The 18,226-nt window shown below is 37.4% G+C and overlaps 1 protein-coding gene across 1 annotated transcript in view; it reads left to right on the top strand.

The window, feature by feature from the left end:
• raver2 (ribonucleoprotein, PTB-binding 2) overlaps window positions 1-18,226 on the top strand; it is an 89,157-nt gene that overhangs the window by 32,227 nt on the left and 38,704 nt on the right. The window contains exons 3-4 of the mRNA XM_028027611.1: window positions 15,702-16,009; window positions 16,920-17,084. Of these exons, the coding sequence (XP_027883412.1) occupies window positions 15,702-16,009; window positions 16,920-17,084 (473 nt within the window). The remainder of the gene's footprint in view (window positions 1-15,701; window positions 16,010-16,919; window positions 17,085-18,226) is intronic.

Raw genomic sequence — 18,226 nt, 5'->3', positions numbered from 1 at the left:
CAGCCTTAGAGAAAAGACAAATTTGAAATATTAACTTCTCCATTGAGTACTGTACACTTACACGGGATGGTACAGTGTGGTATAGGTGTACCTAACCTTTTAACCTTTTTCTCTGTGGGGGTCCAAGGTTGAGCACAGCAGGTAGACTCTGCTGCCGCAGTGAGACAGTCCATTAATTTCCCTGTTGGAAAGAAATTAACACAATCTTAATGGAGGTTCTGCTGAGTATAAGATTAAAGTTACCTTCTTAGTTTCTGTTTTTCAAAAATAAGGTTTTAAAGTTGATCCTATTTCGAATGTAAAACGGCTGTTCTGCTATCTTGAGTGTGCACACTTCTGGTTTTTACTTGGATGTTCTATGCTTTTTATTAATAAAACACACAATTCAGTGTTCAGAGTGTTTCTGTGTTTGTATGTTTCTTAACAAAATGGAGTGCATCTTTCTCTCTCTGTCATTACATTCATGTCACCGTCCACATCAAGAATAGGATGAGAAAGAAATGAAAAATCCCTGAATATGCAAAGATAGTTTCATCAGAGCGAGCTTATCTGCGCACACACACCAGCGCACCGAAAAAAACACTTCTAAATGCATACATGACCTCACATTTGTGGTTTAAAAACTTTGTTATAAATCACATACTTAAGCTACATGCCACACCCACCACATGACACAACATGTACTGTTGAGGCCTGATAGTTAAGGTGAGTGTTATCAGGGCTCCCAGCCATGCTGCTGTTTGTGGAGCATGCAAATGCACGGCAAAGATAAGGAGTGCTTATAACCAGCCGACCACAACCAAGCTCGCTCTCACACACACACGCCTACACACACACACACACACATGCGCAGTTTCAGGCTCCATCAGAAGAGGAAGTACATCTCATGTTGCCTCGGTGAGGTGCTATCAAGATGTAGTTTTGAATATTCATTATGGCCTGTTTGTTCCAGTGTGGTGTTCTACTGTATATAAACAAGGTATCTAATGTGCCTTTTCTACAGTCCTTGTGAATTTGTAAATTTCAAAACATCCACTGATCATTAGCAGTATGTTGTCATTCTGGGTTTTCATTTTCTGTATTTATAGGTTGGTTTTACAGATTTTACGGCTTCAGAGTTGTCAGTTCTTTTTAGTGGGATTCATTTATTGTTTTTTTTTTTTTGTTTTATTGTAAGACTTTAAAAATTATTGAAATCTTGCCTAAACAAGACCAATTAGATTCTGTCAGCTTCATAATATAGAAAAAATGAGCAATTTAACATTATTTTAATGGAATAATATTGCTATTAAAACATGCTTCTAAATGCATTAAAGCAAATTTTGAATTGTTTATTTGTAGTATTAGTATTTGACTAAATCCACTCAGTGAATAAAATATAAAGTAAAGTAAAGTGTTTGTAAGCTAGTTAATAGTATGTGTTTATTGTTCTGGTAGTAAGTCCACATTATGTTGTTTTATTGCATTAATATACTTGTGGAATTTTACAGAATAGAATTAGACAAAGGTAGGCGTAAGATTCTTAGGGTTTCATGGGATGACACTATCTAAATACAGATATGATTGCTTTGATTAAAAAGGACAGCAATATTTTTCCTTACTGATTCTAAAATATACTATTATAGGTGTAATAATGTTATACATATTACACACGTAATAAAAATAGAATAAACACCTGCTTATGAGTCATATAAAGTACTACTTGTGCAGATTTTAATATATTACTTGCCATTTTTCTTTCAGAAAGTAGAGTATGAAAAGCTTATTTTAGCTGGTTAATTAAACAGGATGTATGCTTGCTTTGCCAACCGGCAATTTGCTGCCAAACATAGATGTTACCTTAATACTGGTAAACTGCCCCAGTCCAATTTTAATGCATAAATACATGAACATTTTGTGATGTATAAAATTATTTTATTTTATATTGCCCTACTCAGTTGCACAATTCCTTTTATATGAGAGTGCTATTTTTAATAACTGTACAGCTGTAAATTTGCTCTCACTGTACAGTCTCCTATATTTTTTGTTAATAATTTTTTACCTTTGTAGGAAGCTGCATTCTTCCATTTGCCTGTCACTTTGCTGTTGGCATACCTGAGTTTCCCCACTGAGGACCTATGAAGGATATTTCTCGTCTATTCTATGCCGTCGTAGCCTAAATAGAACATGCTGTCATTTCTCCACAGGGAAGCTGCTGCTTATTGCTTTTGCATCACATCAACTGTAAACCAGAAAAACAATAAATGGTTTCCTCAAAATCAAAACCTTACCATAGTGTGACCTCATATCAATCTGCAAGTGAACATTCCACACATGGGCAATAAATAGGTTTTTCAGCACACTGAGGTACTGCTTAACCCCAAAACATTAACATGCATTATTTAATAAACTGATAATGGAACAAATTAGTTTTTGAACTGATTGTGTTTGCAGTTGGGTGATTGATATCTTCCATATGCGAGATAATTGTTAACTTTTCTGCCTTTCCTTTAAGCCCATTAGATATGACTCCATGCACGAGATGAGCTAGCTTAGATTATAGTTTACAGTGAGGTTTACTTAACACTGACATCTCATATCTTATGACGCTCCGAAGTACAGCCCAGCAGACTAAACATTATTCTCTGATTCACCAAACACTTCACGTATGGTCTCTGATTTAATATTTAAAAAAGGATATTCAAACTTGACGTTTGAATTTGTTTTTGTTTTTTTATGAAACAATTATGCTTTGAGAAGAAACTGTAATATTCATCAAGTCATGGCTTAGTTATCAGGAAAGAGAATATCCATACAGCCCATTTTTACATCCGATGATCTTGATCAAGTTTCTGGAAGATTGAGCTTTCTCCCCAGTTTGACCTCAAGGTACTAGTTGGAACCGTTTCCAGAATCTTCCCTGCTAGACAGGCTTCTTTTCAATCCTGATGGACATCTCATACTAGGCTGATTATTGATACCTGAAGAGATCCTTAAAGAGATGGCATTTGCTACTGCCCTCAGCACCTGGTCATGCCAACAGCAATATCTGCCCTCTGCCAGGGCGACTTGGCAGTTTGTCGGATCTGCATCCATGGCACAGTGGGAATGCTGGGCTTTCTGCTTGGACCCAAGGAAAAAGATAATGCTTATCCAACCAGAGAAAATCCCTGAATTTTCACCTTTAATAAAATGAGTTTAATATTCAAAGATATTGTAACTTAAAATTGAAAAACTCTGGTGTACAATCAACACAGGAACAGCCTCATTACTGGCTTTGGATGAGTTCCTATTTACATTCTTTGTTTTGTATTAATGACTTGGATGTCAGCTCTATTATCCCTATTGACCACAAAGTTTACATCACTTTGTTTATATCAGCAAGTCCTAGACGTTGAGGTCTTACAGGGCCTTCGTCGGCAGATTCTTATTGTTGATGTCATTGGTGGACTTTGTGTTGGGGTTGTGAGCTTCCTGTTGGCTGTCAGATGATGCTGGACAGACCCATCTTGGATGGGACAGTCCCCATGTGTTGTGGTTGTCTAAGAGGTCAGAATTGGACTCAAAAGACTGAAGGTATTTGCACAAATTTGTTTGGAAAAATTACCAGTATATTACATCTGTGGTAACCCTTAAGAACCCTGACATAGCAAAACATAAAAAAAGATCCGCCTTGTAGATGATTTTGTAAAACTTTGCAGATGAAGCTGTTTTCATATTTGGTGTGTGTTTGTAAGGTTTTTTTTAAAATCTAATAGTGAATATAAAACACTATTTTGCATTATGTGCAAATATACACATGTTTTAGACACTATACTGATCATCCCCCAAAATTTGAAAATACTTTTTTGAATAATGTGAGTGAATCTCAGGGATTTGCTCAGTCAAGATTTTTCAAACTGTGGTATTTGGTGACCCTGTTGGTGGAACTTACATTGCTATAAGATTGGAAATTTACATACAAGACTGAACAATAGGGTTACATCTCTAAATTTGGGTTAAAAAAACAACTACTTTAGATTTGAAATATAAATATTGTAATATTACAATACTGTATCTTGCAGGGTTAAATGTGACTGTTAAATTGAAAGGAAATGTATGTTTTGAAATAAATTAGAATTCATTTTAATCTGTATTACTCAAACTATAGAAGGATTAAGTGGGATGATATGTTAATGGATCAAATGAAGCTTGTTTACTTTTCTTATTTGAATAAATGTAAAGATGCTACTGCTTAAAATGACTACATAAAAAACATTAATCTTCAAAGTTTTGACTAGAATATTTTTCTCTTTGAATTGGATATTGAGGATCACAGATATAAAAACGAAAGCAAGTGGATGCAACGTTAAGAAATTGATGAATCAGAAATGTAGGTAACTAAATTAATGAATAAAGACTAAAGATGAGGACTGAGACAAGATGATTAAGGAAAGTGGTTAGTAAAGGAAAGTATGAAATGTCAGAAAAATGGAAAGGAACATGAGGAATCAATACTAAACTGAGTGACCAGCTTATCGAAGCTTTTACTGTCAAAGTGTTAAACTTTCTAAATGTCAGGCAGTAAATGTGGCTGCCTCATCATTCCAGATCTGAAGAATCTGAAGACTGAGTGCATTGCATTATGCATATCCATCTTATGAGCTGAAATGGAAATTTACATGCATACTACAAAATGTTTGTAAATGATGCTGAAGCATGCATCCGTTTTTAGAGCAAAATGCCTCTAAGAGTAGCTGAGCAGCTGAGCGAACAATGGAGCTGTGGGTGGAAGAGTGGGCGGCTGGTTGAAAAGAGGCTGCGTGTTAGATCCACTCAGCTCTGCCTCTGATACATTTCATCCAGCCATTCTTTTGGTTTTCCACCTTCTTCATCCAGCCACAGATCAAACACAGTGCTTCCAAACTCATGTACAATTTAAACACTGCTTCCACAGTCAATTCTCAAATGAAGAATCTTGGTTTAAATAAGAGGCATTTTGTTGCAACATTATTTAAATTTTTTGTTTTTTAAAACAAACCTTCATTTATTCTTTTATTGAAAGGTCAGGGCAGTTAATTCTCAAGGGCCATTTGCTATGTGTGGTGTAATACTTTACAAAACAAGAGATTTCTGCTCTCAGCACTGGAAATGGCAGGTTTATGGTCTTTATTAAAGATGGAACAGGGTTATTTCTTAAGAGGCAAAATAAAATAAGTTTTAGTCTCTTTTTTTAAACATTTATTTTTACCTTTGGCTTAAATAGAACTTTAAAGCATAAAGGTAAAAATAAATAAAGTCAAAAGCTTGATATAGAACTCTCTGCGAAAAATGCTAACTGGTAAAATAGGGTTAAAAAGTTTTGTATGTCTCCCCAAATACAAAATCTTTTTAAAATTAATTTCTGATGATAGACTTAAGAACGACCAAAGGTCTGAACCCTTCACTTAGTGCTGTGAGAGTGTCTATCAGATGAAGGAGAGTGTAGGACTGACAGATAGGGAAGTTGTTTGTAATGATGGAAAGGAGTGTGTGGGAGGACCAGCGTGTTTGAAGAGAGCAGGACGCTGCTCCTCTGAACTGTTTACTAATGTTGAACAGGAGCAGGAAGACGTACAGCCACTGAGATTCAAATGGTGATGAGGTTTTTTTTTATTAGTGCCACACTGGTGAGAGGTACTGATTTATGGAAAGGTTCTGTATGCAGACCAAGTTGCTACTTTGCTTTTTATCCGGTCTTATCCTTCGGCTTAATCCTTAGTCTTTTTATGAATTGTTTGTAAGAAGAAAATACTGTTTGGGTAGCATTTTACATAAAAGCAGCTGTCCCCACAGACAGCGTCGGGTGTGATCTGAGGATTTATACACTTTGCAGCGAAGTCACAAACATCCCTGGGGGCTTTATTGTGTGGAGGATTCGGAGGAGACTGTGTATAAGAAACAGATCCATTGAGAGCTTATCCTTTCTGACACGTCAGCCTTGGCTTCTACACCGTAAAATAAACTGTCTGCTTTAAAATAGCAAATACAGTGTCATTTCTAAACAGTTATTTGGATTTAAAACAAATAAAACTAACATTGTTTCTTAAGTTCTTGCTTTGGCAGAGAATTGCACAAAAGTCTGAAATTCTACAGTTAACAGCAGGACTCCTCTGGATAATATTTGAGTTTTTAAGCTGATTTTCATTGTTTTCCTCATGTTTTAGTCGAATGCACCCCAATAAAAATCCATCCATCCATTTTCTTCCGCTTTATCCGGGGTCGGGTTGCCGGGGTAGCAGCTTCAGAAGGGAGGCCCAGACTTCCCTCTCCCCAGCCACTTGTTCCAGCTCCTCTGGGAGAATCCCAAGGCGTTCCCAGGCCAGCCGAGAAACATAGTCCCTCCAACGTGTCCTGGGTCTTCCCCGGGGTCTCCTCCCAGTGGGACGCACCCGGAACACCTCGCCAGGGAGGCATCCTGACCAGATGCTCGAGCCACCTCAACTGGCTCCTCTCGAAGTGAAGGAGCAGCGGCTCTACTCTGAGTCCCTCCCGGATGGCCGAGCTTCTCACCCTACCCAATAAAAATAACATTCAATAACAATCATGTCATACAATACATATGTACAGTTGAAAACAGATATTTCTATACACTGAACAACATACAAATTTTTTCCTCACTGCCTGAAGTTAAATCAGACCAAAAATCTTTTGTTTTAGGTTAGTGAGAATTACCAAATAATTTCTATTGCTAAATACTATTAAACCTAGCAAGAACATTTTTGTTTGGAGTTTTTTTTTAAAAAAAACTTTCTTCAAATTCAGAAGTTTATATACATTTGGTCAGTAACCAGGATAATTGTCTTTCAGGCTGTGTGAGTTGTGTCAAATTGTTTGGGTTTCTGTCCTGATGATTTCTTTAGGTGTTGTTTGAATATTTCTACATAATGTTTCGTCATGATGCCATCTATTTTATGAAGTGTGACAGTTCCACCAGCAGCAAAACAGTCCCACAAAATAATGAGCAGTCTGCCAGAATAGGTCACAATCACTGATCAAGGTTGGTCAACCCTAAAGTTGGCCAGTTCCAGACACCAACTGATTTATTTTTTAGCTTCATTTATTATTTTTTTAAGCTTCAAAAATTTGTTTGTTGTCTTTGCATATCCATCGACAATAATATTAGTAAATTATTGTATTTTGTTATCAATGGATGTGCTTTAATGCATCATTAGTTAACTATTTAAATGATGGTGTATGTATGTAGGTGTGAAGGTATTTTTCATCATTCTTTCTTACCTGTATTTGTTCATCTCGTATCAAAGCCATCGTACAAAGACAACCCTTGAGTCTCTGCTGCTTTCAGTCTGCCGACTAAACACTTTACCAAAGAGAGTTCTCCTTCTGAAGCTTTCATCTTGGCCTTGGGGGCTTGGATGAAACAGCAGGACCTTCTTGCACCCAGCTTGAGAACCTGCCCCTCGAGTTTCCAGGTCTGCTGTGCGCCTTGTAGCTCCCCTGTTTTTTAATTAGCTCCTTCAACAGGAGAAAGTGGCAGCAGAATTATAGCCTGGGAGGTAATTTCAGTTGACTATTTCTTTCTTTCCCCTGTGCCCCTGCACATTCTTCATGGGAATAATCTACATGTGAAAAAAAATCAACACATTCAGAAGCAAAGACCCATAATTAAGATGTGGCACTTCTGTAATTTTTTTTCCCTTTCTCCTCCTTTTGTAGTCAAAGTTCACTGGGTAGCCCACTCAGTGATTGGCAGGATGTGAATTATAAAATTATTTTGTGAGCTATTTGAATGTCAGAGGTCTCCTTGTCACTGCTGGAGAACGTACTGAGCAGGATTTAAAGCCAGCCTCCGCCTGACAGGCACCGAAGTCATTAGAGGAAACAGAAAGAGCTCTGCCGTAAAACCCAAAGTATATTTTCTGAATCTCCTTGTAATGCCTGATGTTAGGTAGCATACTTAATGAGTTAGGTTTTCCACTTAGAGATCTATATTTGTAAGGGTGTTAAATGGGGTTTGAGGAAATTGATTTGGGTGGAGGCAGTTTGTGGAGATGCATGCAGGCGCATGGATGTGGAAAGGCTATTGGAAAAGTTGTGAGAAAGAACAGAAGACAGATGTTAGTAGATTCAGCAGTCAGGGTAAAAGTAGCTGAGCAAATAAGGCACAAATGCATAAACAGAGGAGTAAAGATAAACTGTAGATACAAAGGAGTGGAACAAGACACACAATTTATGGTTCAGCACATTTCTAATGTGGTTACAATGAGAGAAACAAAGCAAAATGTAACTTTATTCAGATGTTCAAAAATGAGAACTGACTAAAAGCAATTCTCTTATTTGTATTTTTTTAAAGTGAACATCTATAAACTATACCAGATCAACAATGCTCTGCAATTCAAATGGGAAGATTTTGTCTTTTAACGAGGCCTGTGCAAAATAAATACTCACTAAAAACAATGTGTTAGGGTGCAGGACACAAAATAAACAAAACTTATTTGGTTTCAGTTTAATCTTCAAGATGCACAGCATGTAAATATATGGTTTAAAAAGTCGGTGAAGATGACTTCCTAATATGCTGCTACTTTCATGTTTAAAACCAACTAAATATTGCCTGCAACCAAGCCTTTTGACTTTCCTTCTGACTTTGACCCAGTCTAGATTTTTTTGGGTTCCCTACATGCATTGGCCTCAAAATGATATATTTCAAGAAATCTTTCCATATCTGTAATGTATTACAACAAACAAAAAAGAAACAGAAAAGAATAAAGGAGTAAATTGTGATATTGTCTCTGAAAACTTCACTCTTCAAATGATCCTCTACTTGGGTTTATGAACAAACTGGTCAGAAACGGAAGAGAATGGATTGCATGGATTTAATCCCTTGTAGAAACAATATGTCAAGATGAGATAAATGTAAGCTTTTATTTATTTATCCTGTCATTGTTTACAATTATATATTTTAATTGTAGTTCTAAAATGATGGTGGTCTTTGATACAAAAGGAATGATACACCTCTGATCAACTTCCTGCACAGGTTGCAAAGTAAATTGTTTTGCATTTTACGTTGCTGGATGGTAAATGAACTGTAAGATGAGCTTCAAAATGCAAAACAAGAAAGAAGACTACAAAACCATCATGTTTTAGTATGTAATCCAGAAAACGTCTGGACAGAACTAAAAACAATCAAAAGACAGGCTGTAATATTTAACCCAGAGTTCAAAATTTTTCTTAGACCTGGTTGTTGCTGGTAATGACACCTCATCATGTGGTTAAGATGGCTTCTAAAAGGACATTAACTGTGGTCTTTCAGATAATTAATATACATTCCTCCTTACACATTCCACCCACTATTAATCCCCTGCATTTATTGTTTGTACCAGCAAATAATGCTGATACCTCTCACAACATCTTAGTGTGCTAGGGCGTATCCAAGCAACACATTCTGACAAAACTTTTGATTGGCTTTTGGAGACACAGCCCATGACTCACGGACAATGAGTGGATCTGTTGCTGAGACTGATTAGAATCAACGTGTAGCATAAGGAAGATTGGCTGTTTGGAACTTTTTTGATGCTTTGCAGTGATTCCTCAAAAGGCAACGCACATTGACAATGCTTTAAAATATGAGACAATTCCACTACATCAAGACGATGTAGACACCAAAACAGATTTGTGTTGAGGGGGTTTACTTAATGAATTTAGCATGACTCTGATTTACAAATCTACCTTTTTTGACGTTCTTTTTAATATTTTGGATGCATGACCCTACTGCCTGTTTGACCTGCTCTTATCTTTCATCATGCACAATACAACGAGCAATTTACTGTCTCTTTCTGTGGCATCAGTGTTTGTTTTTCCTACCAGTGGATTCTGTGTTTGAGGATTCTGTCTGTGGGTTGAGCTGATATTCGGATACTTATTTAAGCTTTGATGTAAGATAAAAGCCATGATCACCAGCAGGTGAGTGGGGATGTTGTGGATCAGAGGAAAGTCCACTTCCACTCTCTGCTCTGCATGTTTTGTTGTCAGACATTTTTCTTTGATCTCCTGCATCTGAGAAGAAAGGGACATTTATAGTTTACAATAAGGCAATATTTATATACTTCAGCATTGCGGCTTGCACTTGCTCCTTATTGAAGAAGGTCATTATTTAGATTAGTAATAGGGTGAAAAAATCCTGAACATATTTTCAGTTTTTGGTTTTAATTCATTTAATTCTACTTTTACAGCTACAGTAATCTTCTTGAAATGTCAAGTATTGAACCTTCAGGACCTTAGCTATTTTTGAAGTTTTTCCTTTCATCTAGGGTCAGTGACAGCAAAGCTAAACTGAGCTCCATGAAGTAAATGCTGAAGTCTCTTTAGCCACCTCATTTTTTTTTACTTGTCATTTTCATTCATGTCTTATATAAATTTAATATGTAAATGGTCTTATACGTATAAGCAACCACAGATTTTAATGTAATTATGTTGCATTTGGTTGTAGGACTAACTAAATATTTTGGTCAGAACTTTGAAACTCTTAAATTTTTGCGTTTTTTATTCCGACTAAGGATGGAATGATGAAAATGCCCTGTTATTGAGATCTAAGTCCAGAAGGCACACCACATTAGGTCTTCAAGTACACAAATTTGCATGTTTGTTTTTACACTGATTTCAAAGTTCAAAATTGCTTCAGCGACCTGAGGAGTGAGGCTGTTTTCCTCTCCAGAGGTTTACCCTGAACTTTAGCCAAGACAATTTTCAGTGACGCCTGCTTTGTCTCTGAAAGCAGGATGGTGTCAGGTGATATTAAACTCTGCAAGGTTTAGAGGCTGATTGCCAACCTCCAAAAAGAAAAAAAAAAGTCACCTGGTTAAAAATGAAAGCTGAATTGCAGTATAAATGTTTGCAAAATCACAATCACCATACAATATTTAGTTGAATATCCAGATTATATATTTGGATAGTTGAAAAGTCTGTAACTATTCTTCATGACCACTATCTCTGTATATCAAGTTTTTAACAGGCTAAAGTTATGTGAGCTTTAGCATTACAGGGAAATTACAATATCCCAACAGAGAGCCAGCAAAATGTGGGTTAATCAATGTTGATGTAATGTCTTCCTGATTTTGTCCTGTTGGGTGATTATCGGCACCAATAAAAATGAAAGTCCATAAAGTCCAGGTACAAATTGAGATGTCTGCCATGAGTTTGTTCGAGCTATGCATCATTTCATATTTGTCTGTGCCTTTGGATCGTGCCTGCTTTGACAGTCAGTGATTTTGTATCAGAATCTACTTTTTGGCTTAGTGAAAACATTAAAAATTAACAGTAACAGATCAGATACAACCAGTTTCACTGCAAACACTCAGAATGCAAAAACAATCTGCTTTGGAGTTTCTATTAGCGCTATGCCAAAGGGCTATTGCAGAGGTATTTTTTTTTATGAGATTGTATTTTAGCATGAATCTAAAATATACCACATTGCCAAAAGTGTTAATGTGTTCAAATCTGTTCTCTGTCCAGTTTCAACATAATTTAGCACCGAGCCATGCAGGCTGCTTCTGCAAAAATTGGTGAAAGTTTTAGTCACTCCTAGCAACTCAGTGAGTGTAAGCCTGTTTTATAGTCTATAGTTAGTGGTAGTAAAAAGCAGAAGCAATTGGGAACAACAGCAACTGAACCATGAAGTGAAATCACAGAGCAGGGTCTGCAGATGCCAAGATGCAGAGTTGATGGCTACAGACATACAAACTTAATGTGGCCTCCAGATTAGCTCAAGAACAGTATGTAGAGATTAGTTTTCCTTAGCCGGGCAGCTGCATCCAAACCTTAAATCACCAAGTGCAATGAAAAGCGTAATGAAAAGCATTGTAAAGCAATGGAAGAGTGTTCTCTGGAGTTATGAATCTTACTTCTGGCTGGAAATCTAGTTAACGAATCTGAGTTGAGTTTGGTACAGAGGGGATGTGTAGCTCAGCCTCTTAGTTCCAGTGATGGAAACTCTTACTGCTTACTAATACCAAGACATTTTGGTCAGTTTCATGTTCCTGTCTTTGTAAGAACACTCTCACTCAGTAACATGAGTGTTGGTTTTTAGACCTCTCAAATTTTATCTGGTGTCTTGCCATTAATTTTATACTGGAACAATTCAAATAAAGCTTATAATTCCCAACATGTATTGAATTTATTCTGAGCATACCATTTTTCAAAAAGAAGCCTAATGTGTAGGACGTTAACATCAGTGTCTGACCAGGGCGCCAAACTGGCTAGGACCGCCACCGCATGTCCCTTAACTTTGTAGAAAGCCTTTTCAGATCAGTAGAAGCTGCTACTGATCTGCAGCTTCTAGATCAGTAGATCTAGAAGCTGATCTACTGATCTGCTGGAATGAGTGCACTGTCACCATGTACAAGGACTGAATGATACACTAATAAACTGCAAATGTTCCGATGTTAGACTGACGTAGAGAAACGATATGACATAATGTAATTCACCTTTGTCACATAGCAGGTCACTGATAATAGGGTAAATAAATTCAATGTAATTGAGCTTTATCAATGTAACAAGACAAAGTAAAGAAAATACACTATGCAATTGAGTACATCTAATTAATAATCTTAATAAAACAACCTTTCACAGACAGATTTTTTTCTCCCACTTCCAATGCCCTTTTTTGAAACTTGATTTACCCTAAAAGATGGAGTGCAGAACCTGTCAGACGCAGATGTGATTACCACTCATTCAGTAACTCAGCAGTGAGCAGCATTTTTTATTTCTTGAACAATGAAACTTAAAATTAACTTTTAAAGAGTTTTTTTTGTTTGTTTTTTTTTTTTTCGGAAAACATTCAGCGCTGCTGCAAACGAACGCCAGCACCACTTATGAAAGTTAACCGTAATGACAGCTCAGCTGTGCTGAGAATTTTGTTCCAAGGCTCAGAAACATGGCAGATTAAAAAAAACATTAAAGCTTGAAAGCTCTGTTCTCAGTAACCCTGTAAGGCTGGATATATTGTAAAAATGGTGATGGGATATGTAATTCTCTTCAAATAAGAAAAATTGTTAGAAAGCTGTTAGAAGAAAAGTGTCTACTATTCTTCTAACAGCCATTTGGACATTTGCAGCATGTCACTGTATCTAAGATGCAGTGAGGTTAGTTGCCACTTTGCAGTACACTGGTGGGTGAATTCTTGCCGACAGTGTTGTCACAAGATTGTAACGAGACGAAGGAAGCTAATAAAAAAGAACGCACAACTAATAGTAAATTTTTTGTGGAGCATTGACTGCAACGTCTGCAAAGAAGTCTGGATGCGTAGTCAGAGCCAAGAGTGGTTGGATTGTGATGTGATGAGCTGTACTGACACAGACTTCTTTCATAATGGTCACTGCTTGCTTCAGCCTTTGTTTACTTCCAGATTTACCACATCTGGACTCTACGAGTGCAGAATTATGATGCAAAATTCGCATAAATGCGACATGTTATGGGGGAATTTTTCTGCCATAATTAAAGAGGGTACATGCTCAGTCTGAAAGCAGGATTTCATGTCTTTCTTCTCAAAACTTGTAATGATTGTAATCACAACTTCTCGCGCTCACACTTAGTTTCTGCTTGGAGCAAATTTTCGCTTGCAAAACTCTCTGCTCGCTTGGTGGAAAGAAAGACATGAAGTCCTGCTTTCAAAATAAAAATGTAAGCAAAAGTATTACAAGTTTTGAGAACAAAAGACATAAAATCCTGCTTTCAGACTGAACATGTGGGCTCTTGGATTATGGCAGAAAAAGTCCCCCATAACATGGCCATTCAAACTGCTGACGCTTTGAAAACTATCGGATACATATCTGACGTAGTACCACATATGGAAATGGCACAAATTGGATTTTTTGGGTTGTGAAAAGATCAGAATTGTCATAAAAAAGTTGGATATGAGATGCATATGGGCAAATTTTTTTTCATGCATTTGCCTGCTTTGTGAGTGTAGCCACAGTAACAGTGCCCATATCTGTAAATCAGAAAAGTTCGGATTGCTTTCAACATCACAAATGGAGCTCTGTTACTTGTAATTTGAGTCTGAAGCTTCTTCAGTTTTAACACCAACCTAGGTGTGAATAGCTTCTCTATTTTTTTCACCAGTAATGGAAGATGAGATACTGAGTTAATCCTCCACTGTGTCAGGCTTTTTACATTGCTCTAACATGTAGCTTTATTGTGGGAAAGCAGAAAAGGGACATGCAGTACAAGCTTAAACTGCCTGTGAAAATGTAGCAGTGTGAAGAAAATCCAGATAGAAAGAAGCAATAATGGTTCCAAAATAAAGATGAAATATCTTTTAGGTATGACTTTTTCTACAGCCTGTATACCTGATGTGAGTTCACTGGTAGAGCACTCAAAATTCTTATTTTAGGAAGAGAAGCTGCATGACTTCAGGGTCAAGGTCACATAGCCGAGGTTTGAAATCTAACAAAAGGAAAACAAACAGTGGGTTATTTTCTGATACAGGGGCATACATGTGAATAAACCAGCATTTTCCAGAGCCACAGTGGCATTTCAGTCGGGTCAAACACTCACAGTGCCCGGCACATGTACTCTAAACTACAGAAACCCACCTGACAACAGTTATATTGGTGTAATATCAGGCTCCTGAAGGATTTTAGCAATATTTACCCCATATTGAGCTACTCCACTTTTCTGCCCTTCTTAATCCACACTATATGTGTACAACAGCAATAGCTTTGTTCAGATTTATTCAATATGTTTGAAACCTAAAAAAGCGTCTTTTCTCTGCAGAATCTCAGTTTTACGGCAACAATGCAAAGGCTTAATCTATAGTTTAACAAATTAAAATAACTGTAGATTGCTTTTATTAACCTATTTTGTACCTTGTTTAAGAAATAATGCCAGAGGTGTAGATGAGTTTTTCCTGTTATACAAAATAACTCTTCAAATTATTGCTGGGTAGTCATTAGCTGTGCTCCTACCTGCCCTAACTTTCAGATGTTTTGTTTTTCCTTCTTAATCGCACTCAAATAAATTTTGATATCAGATAATTATAGCCATAGTAAATTCAAAAAGCAGCTTTCAGTGACATCCTTTATAGAAAAAGACATCTAACATGACCCTACTTGGAAAAATTCACAATTTATTATCAGGTCAAAAGTACTCAGGGGTCAAAAAACCCTATTTTTTTTCTGAAGTTCCATTGTGGAATAGCGAGGAAGAGATTTACTAACTCTAATGTGATTAAATCTAGTTTAGTGTTCTATACCATTAGGGAGATGTTTAACCTGAATGATGCAGGAGTTTTAAGGTGTTGAATAACTGCTGAGTGTTAATGATGGTAAACAGTCTCTGTATTTATTCCTGTATTTATGACTGTCATCGGTTTGCCCTTTTAGTCGGTTGTTTTTAGAGACGGTTTGTGTGTGTCACAGTGGATTCTCCCACATACTGGTCCCCTACTGGCTTTCTAGCTAATGTGTTGTCTTTCTCTCTGTGTATGTCTCTGTCTGTTTTTTATGACTGTGTCTGTGCCTTCTGTTGTTTTTTGCCTAATTTTTTTTCTTTTTGCCACATTTGGCTGGCCATCTACGTTCTTCCGTGTGCTTCCGGGCATGTTCTGCATGTTCGTGTGTGCTTTAAATGTATGTTGGTGTTTGTGTTTGTCCCCACCCATGTATGTGCATCTCTTTCTTTGTGTTTGCTCCCATCCTTCGTCTCGTCTTCTCCCCTTCGTCGGCGTCTCCATAATGTCCCTCCTCCAGCCTTTGTGACTTTGCTGAACGGGGACCAGGCTCAGGATGCCATCCGCTCCCTCCACCACAGCACTGTCCGAGGACGCCTGATCAACGTCACCCTGCAGCCCACAGATTCCCTGCTCTGCCTCACCAACCTGCCCCACACCTTCACGGCGCAGCAGTTTGAGGAGTTGGTGCGCTTGTATGGAAACATCGAGCGCTCCTTCCTGGTTTATAGTGAGCTAACGGGCCACTCCAAGGGATATGGGTTTGTCGAGTACATGAAGAAGGACTCTGCTTCGCGGGCCCGCTCGGAGCTGCTGGGTCGACCTCTGGTACGTTAAACCACAAAACAAAATGGCATCCATCCAATTAGATTTTTAGTTATGAAAATCTCGTTATTTATATCTTAGAAGATGAAAAAGAAGGAATTTCATGTTTCTTATGCCGTAAGGTGTCCTGCTGACCCTCTCTTTATACATATGACTATTATGTAAATAAACCAGTTAATAAAGTAATAAATAATTAAATATGACCTGCTTACGTAATAGCTTAAGAAATTTCTAGTGTTTGTAACATAACAGTTACTAAAGGAGTTATAAGTGTTACTGTGATTTCTTGTAAATTATTGCGTTCGCAAAGTTTTTCAGAATTTCAGAATGTCCCCGTAACAGATTTATTAGATTTATTTTACCTTTTCTTGCTACAAGATATTTCATGGTCTCCTTGACATAACTAACCAGCTGCAGATTTATGTAATCTTTCACTTATTATTTTTAAAATTAGCAAATTTCTTCATTTGACTCAAAGATGAAAGTGAGTCAAGATGAAAGTGATTATACATGAACATGTATAATCAGACGTTTTGTTAAATATCAATTTAATATGAGTTCTATTATAACTTGATTTGTGGTACCAAATATGGGCTCTTCCAGTTGAACTTTGTAAAGGAAAACTTAAACTGCAACTGTGTAAATAAGATAATTCTTATTCTGATGGCAACATCTTCGTTTTTCTGTACAAATATCCTTCAATTCAAAAGCTCTCTGACCTTTTTCTTGTGATGCTTGAGTGACTTCAGACTCTAAAGACAGAAGAAGAGCTCAATTCCTGTACAGTTTTTATACCACTGATAAATTTAGCTCAGTTTGCACTAAATACATTTAATCCATTATCTATACTTTTAAATGATTTTCACATGGCTGACTGAAAATCTAAACTTGGTGTGTGTGCTTAATGCTGCAGGGGGATCGGTCACTGATGGTTCAGTGGATGGATGTCAACCAGCTGAGCCAGGAGGAGAACCTGCACTCCAAGTGTCTGTGTGTGGACCGGCTGCCTCTGGACCTCTGCGACTCCGAGGAACTGGCCCAGCTCTTCTCTGAAACGTACAAACCAGTCTTCTGCCAGGTAGGATTCAGTCACTGTTTTGCCGAGCTTCCTGCCCACAGAGCAGGTCTCCCATACTCAGCTCCTCCAGACTAGCGACAGCAGGAATTAGCAAACACCTGGTGGAACTGTGAGTCTGTTGAGCTCATCATACCAACTACTTATCAGTCCAGTGCTCCTAAGAAAGATTGAAGTCGGCATAATAGAGGAGGATTATTGTGATGATGTGCTGAAGGCAGAGTGTCAGAAAGAGTAGGAGCTTCTTAAAGAGACGGCTGCAAATTTCGAGTCAGATCTGTTTTAAGTTATGATATATACAGCGTTTTTATAACAAGTGAAGGCAACATAGTTACTTGATTGTGCTATAAAATGACATCATGTGCCTTTAAAATACATAATGATTTTTATATATATATAAAGGGATGGGGAGACATTCAGGGAAGAGTGGCCGATGTTTTTCCAATGCACTGTATTTTCTTTTTTTACCCTTATGATTTGATGAATTTAAGGGGAAAAATAGATTTTTCCTTGCTATTGTTACAAAAATATAGTCATAAGATCTATGGCTTAAAATAATTTGAACTACAAACTTTGAAAATCCCCCTCATCTCTACACATGCACCTTTTCCAATGGATCACCACCAGGTGGGTGGTGCACACATAAGATTCAGCCTCTCTTTTGACCTTCCTCTGATAAAATCTAAGCCTTTGTTTTTATTGTGAGGTGTGGCTGCAGCATCACCACCCTTCAGCTTCCTCCCTCATATTTCTCTCTTCTTTTAGTCTTTGTTTTCTTTCATATTTGCTTCATCGGCTTTTTTCCACTACATCCACTCCTCCGCCTCATGAACGTTTAAAGTTCACTCAGTGGATATCGGCCATCTCCTGCATTTCCAGTTTTAGCTCCACCCTTCTTCTCCTCCCTCCCACATAGAAATCAATAGACCCACATCATCCAGGTCCCATGATGCTTTGTGGGTGTTTAGCTCATGTTGTTTTGCTGTTGCAGAGCCAGCAGGGTTTGACCTAAAGTTCAGCTTTTTTCTGTTTTGTGTATTATCCGCCTCTAAGTGGATGTTTTTTTAGTGCATTTTAACACATATACATTTGTATAATGAATGGAAAAAGCTGATGAAGGCCAAGTGGACACCAGGCAGAAACAA

The sequence above is a fragment of the Xiphophorus couchianus genome, chromosome 9, assembly GCF_001444195.1.
Source record: "Xiphophorus couchianus chromosome 9, X_couchianus-1.0, whole genome shotgun sequence".
NCBI classification, from domain to species: domain Eukaryota; kingdom Metazoa; phylum Chordata; class Actinopteri; order Cyprinodontiformes; family Poeciliidae; genus Xiphophorus; species Xiphophorus couchianus.
The sequence above is the reverse complement of the archived record's forward strand: the minus strand, read 5'-3'. Positions and strand labels throughout refer to the sequence as shown.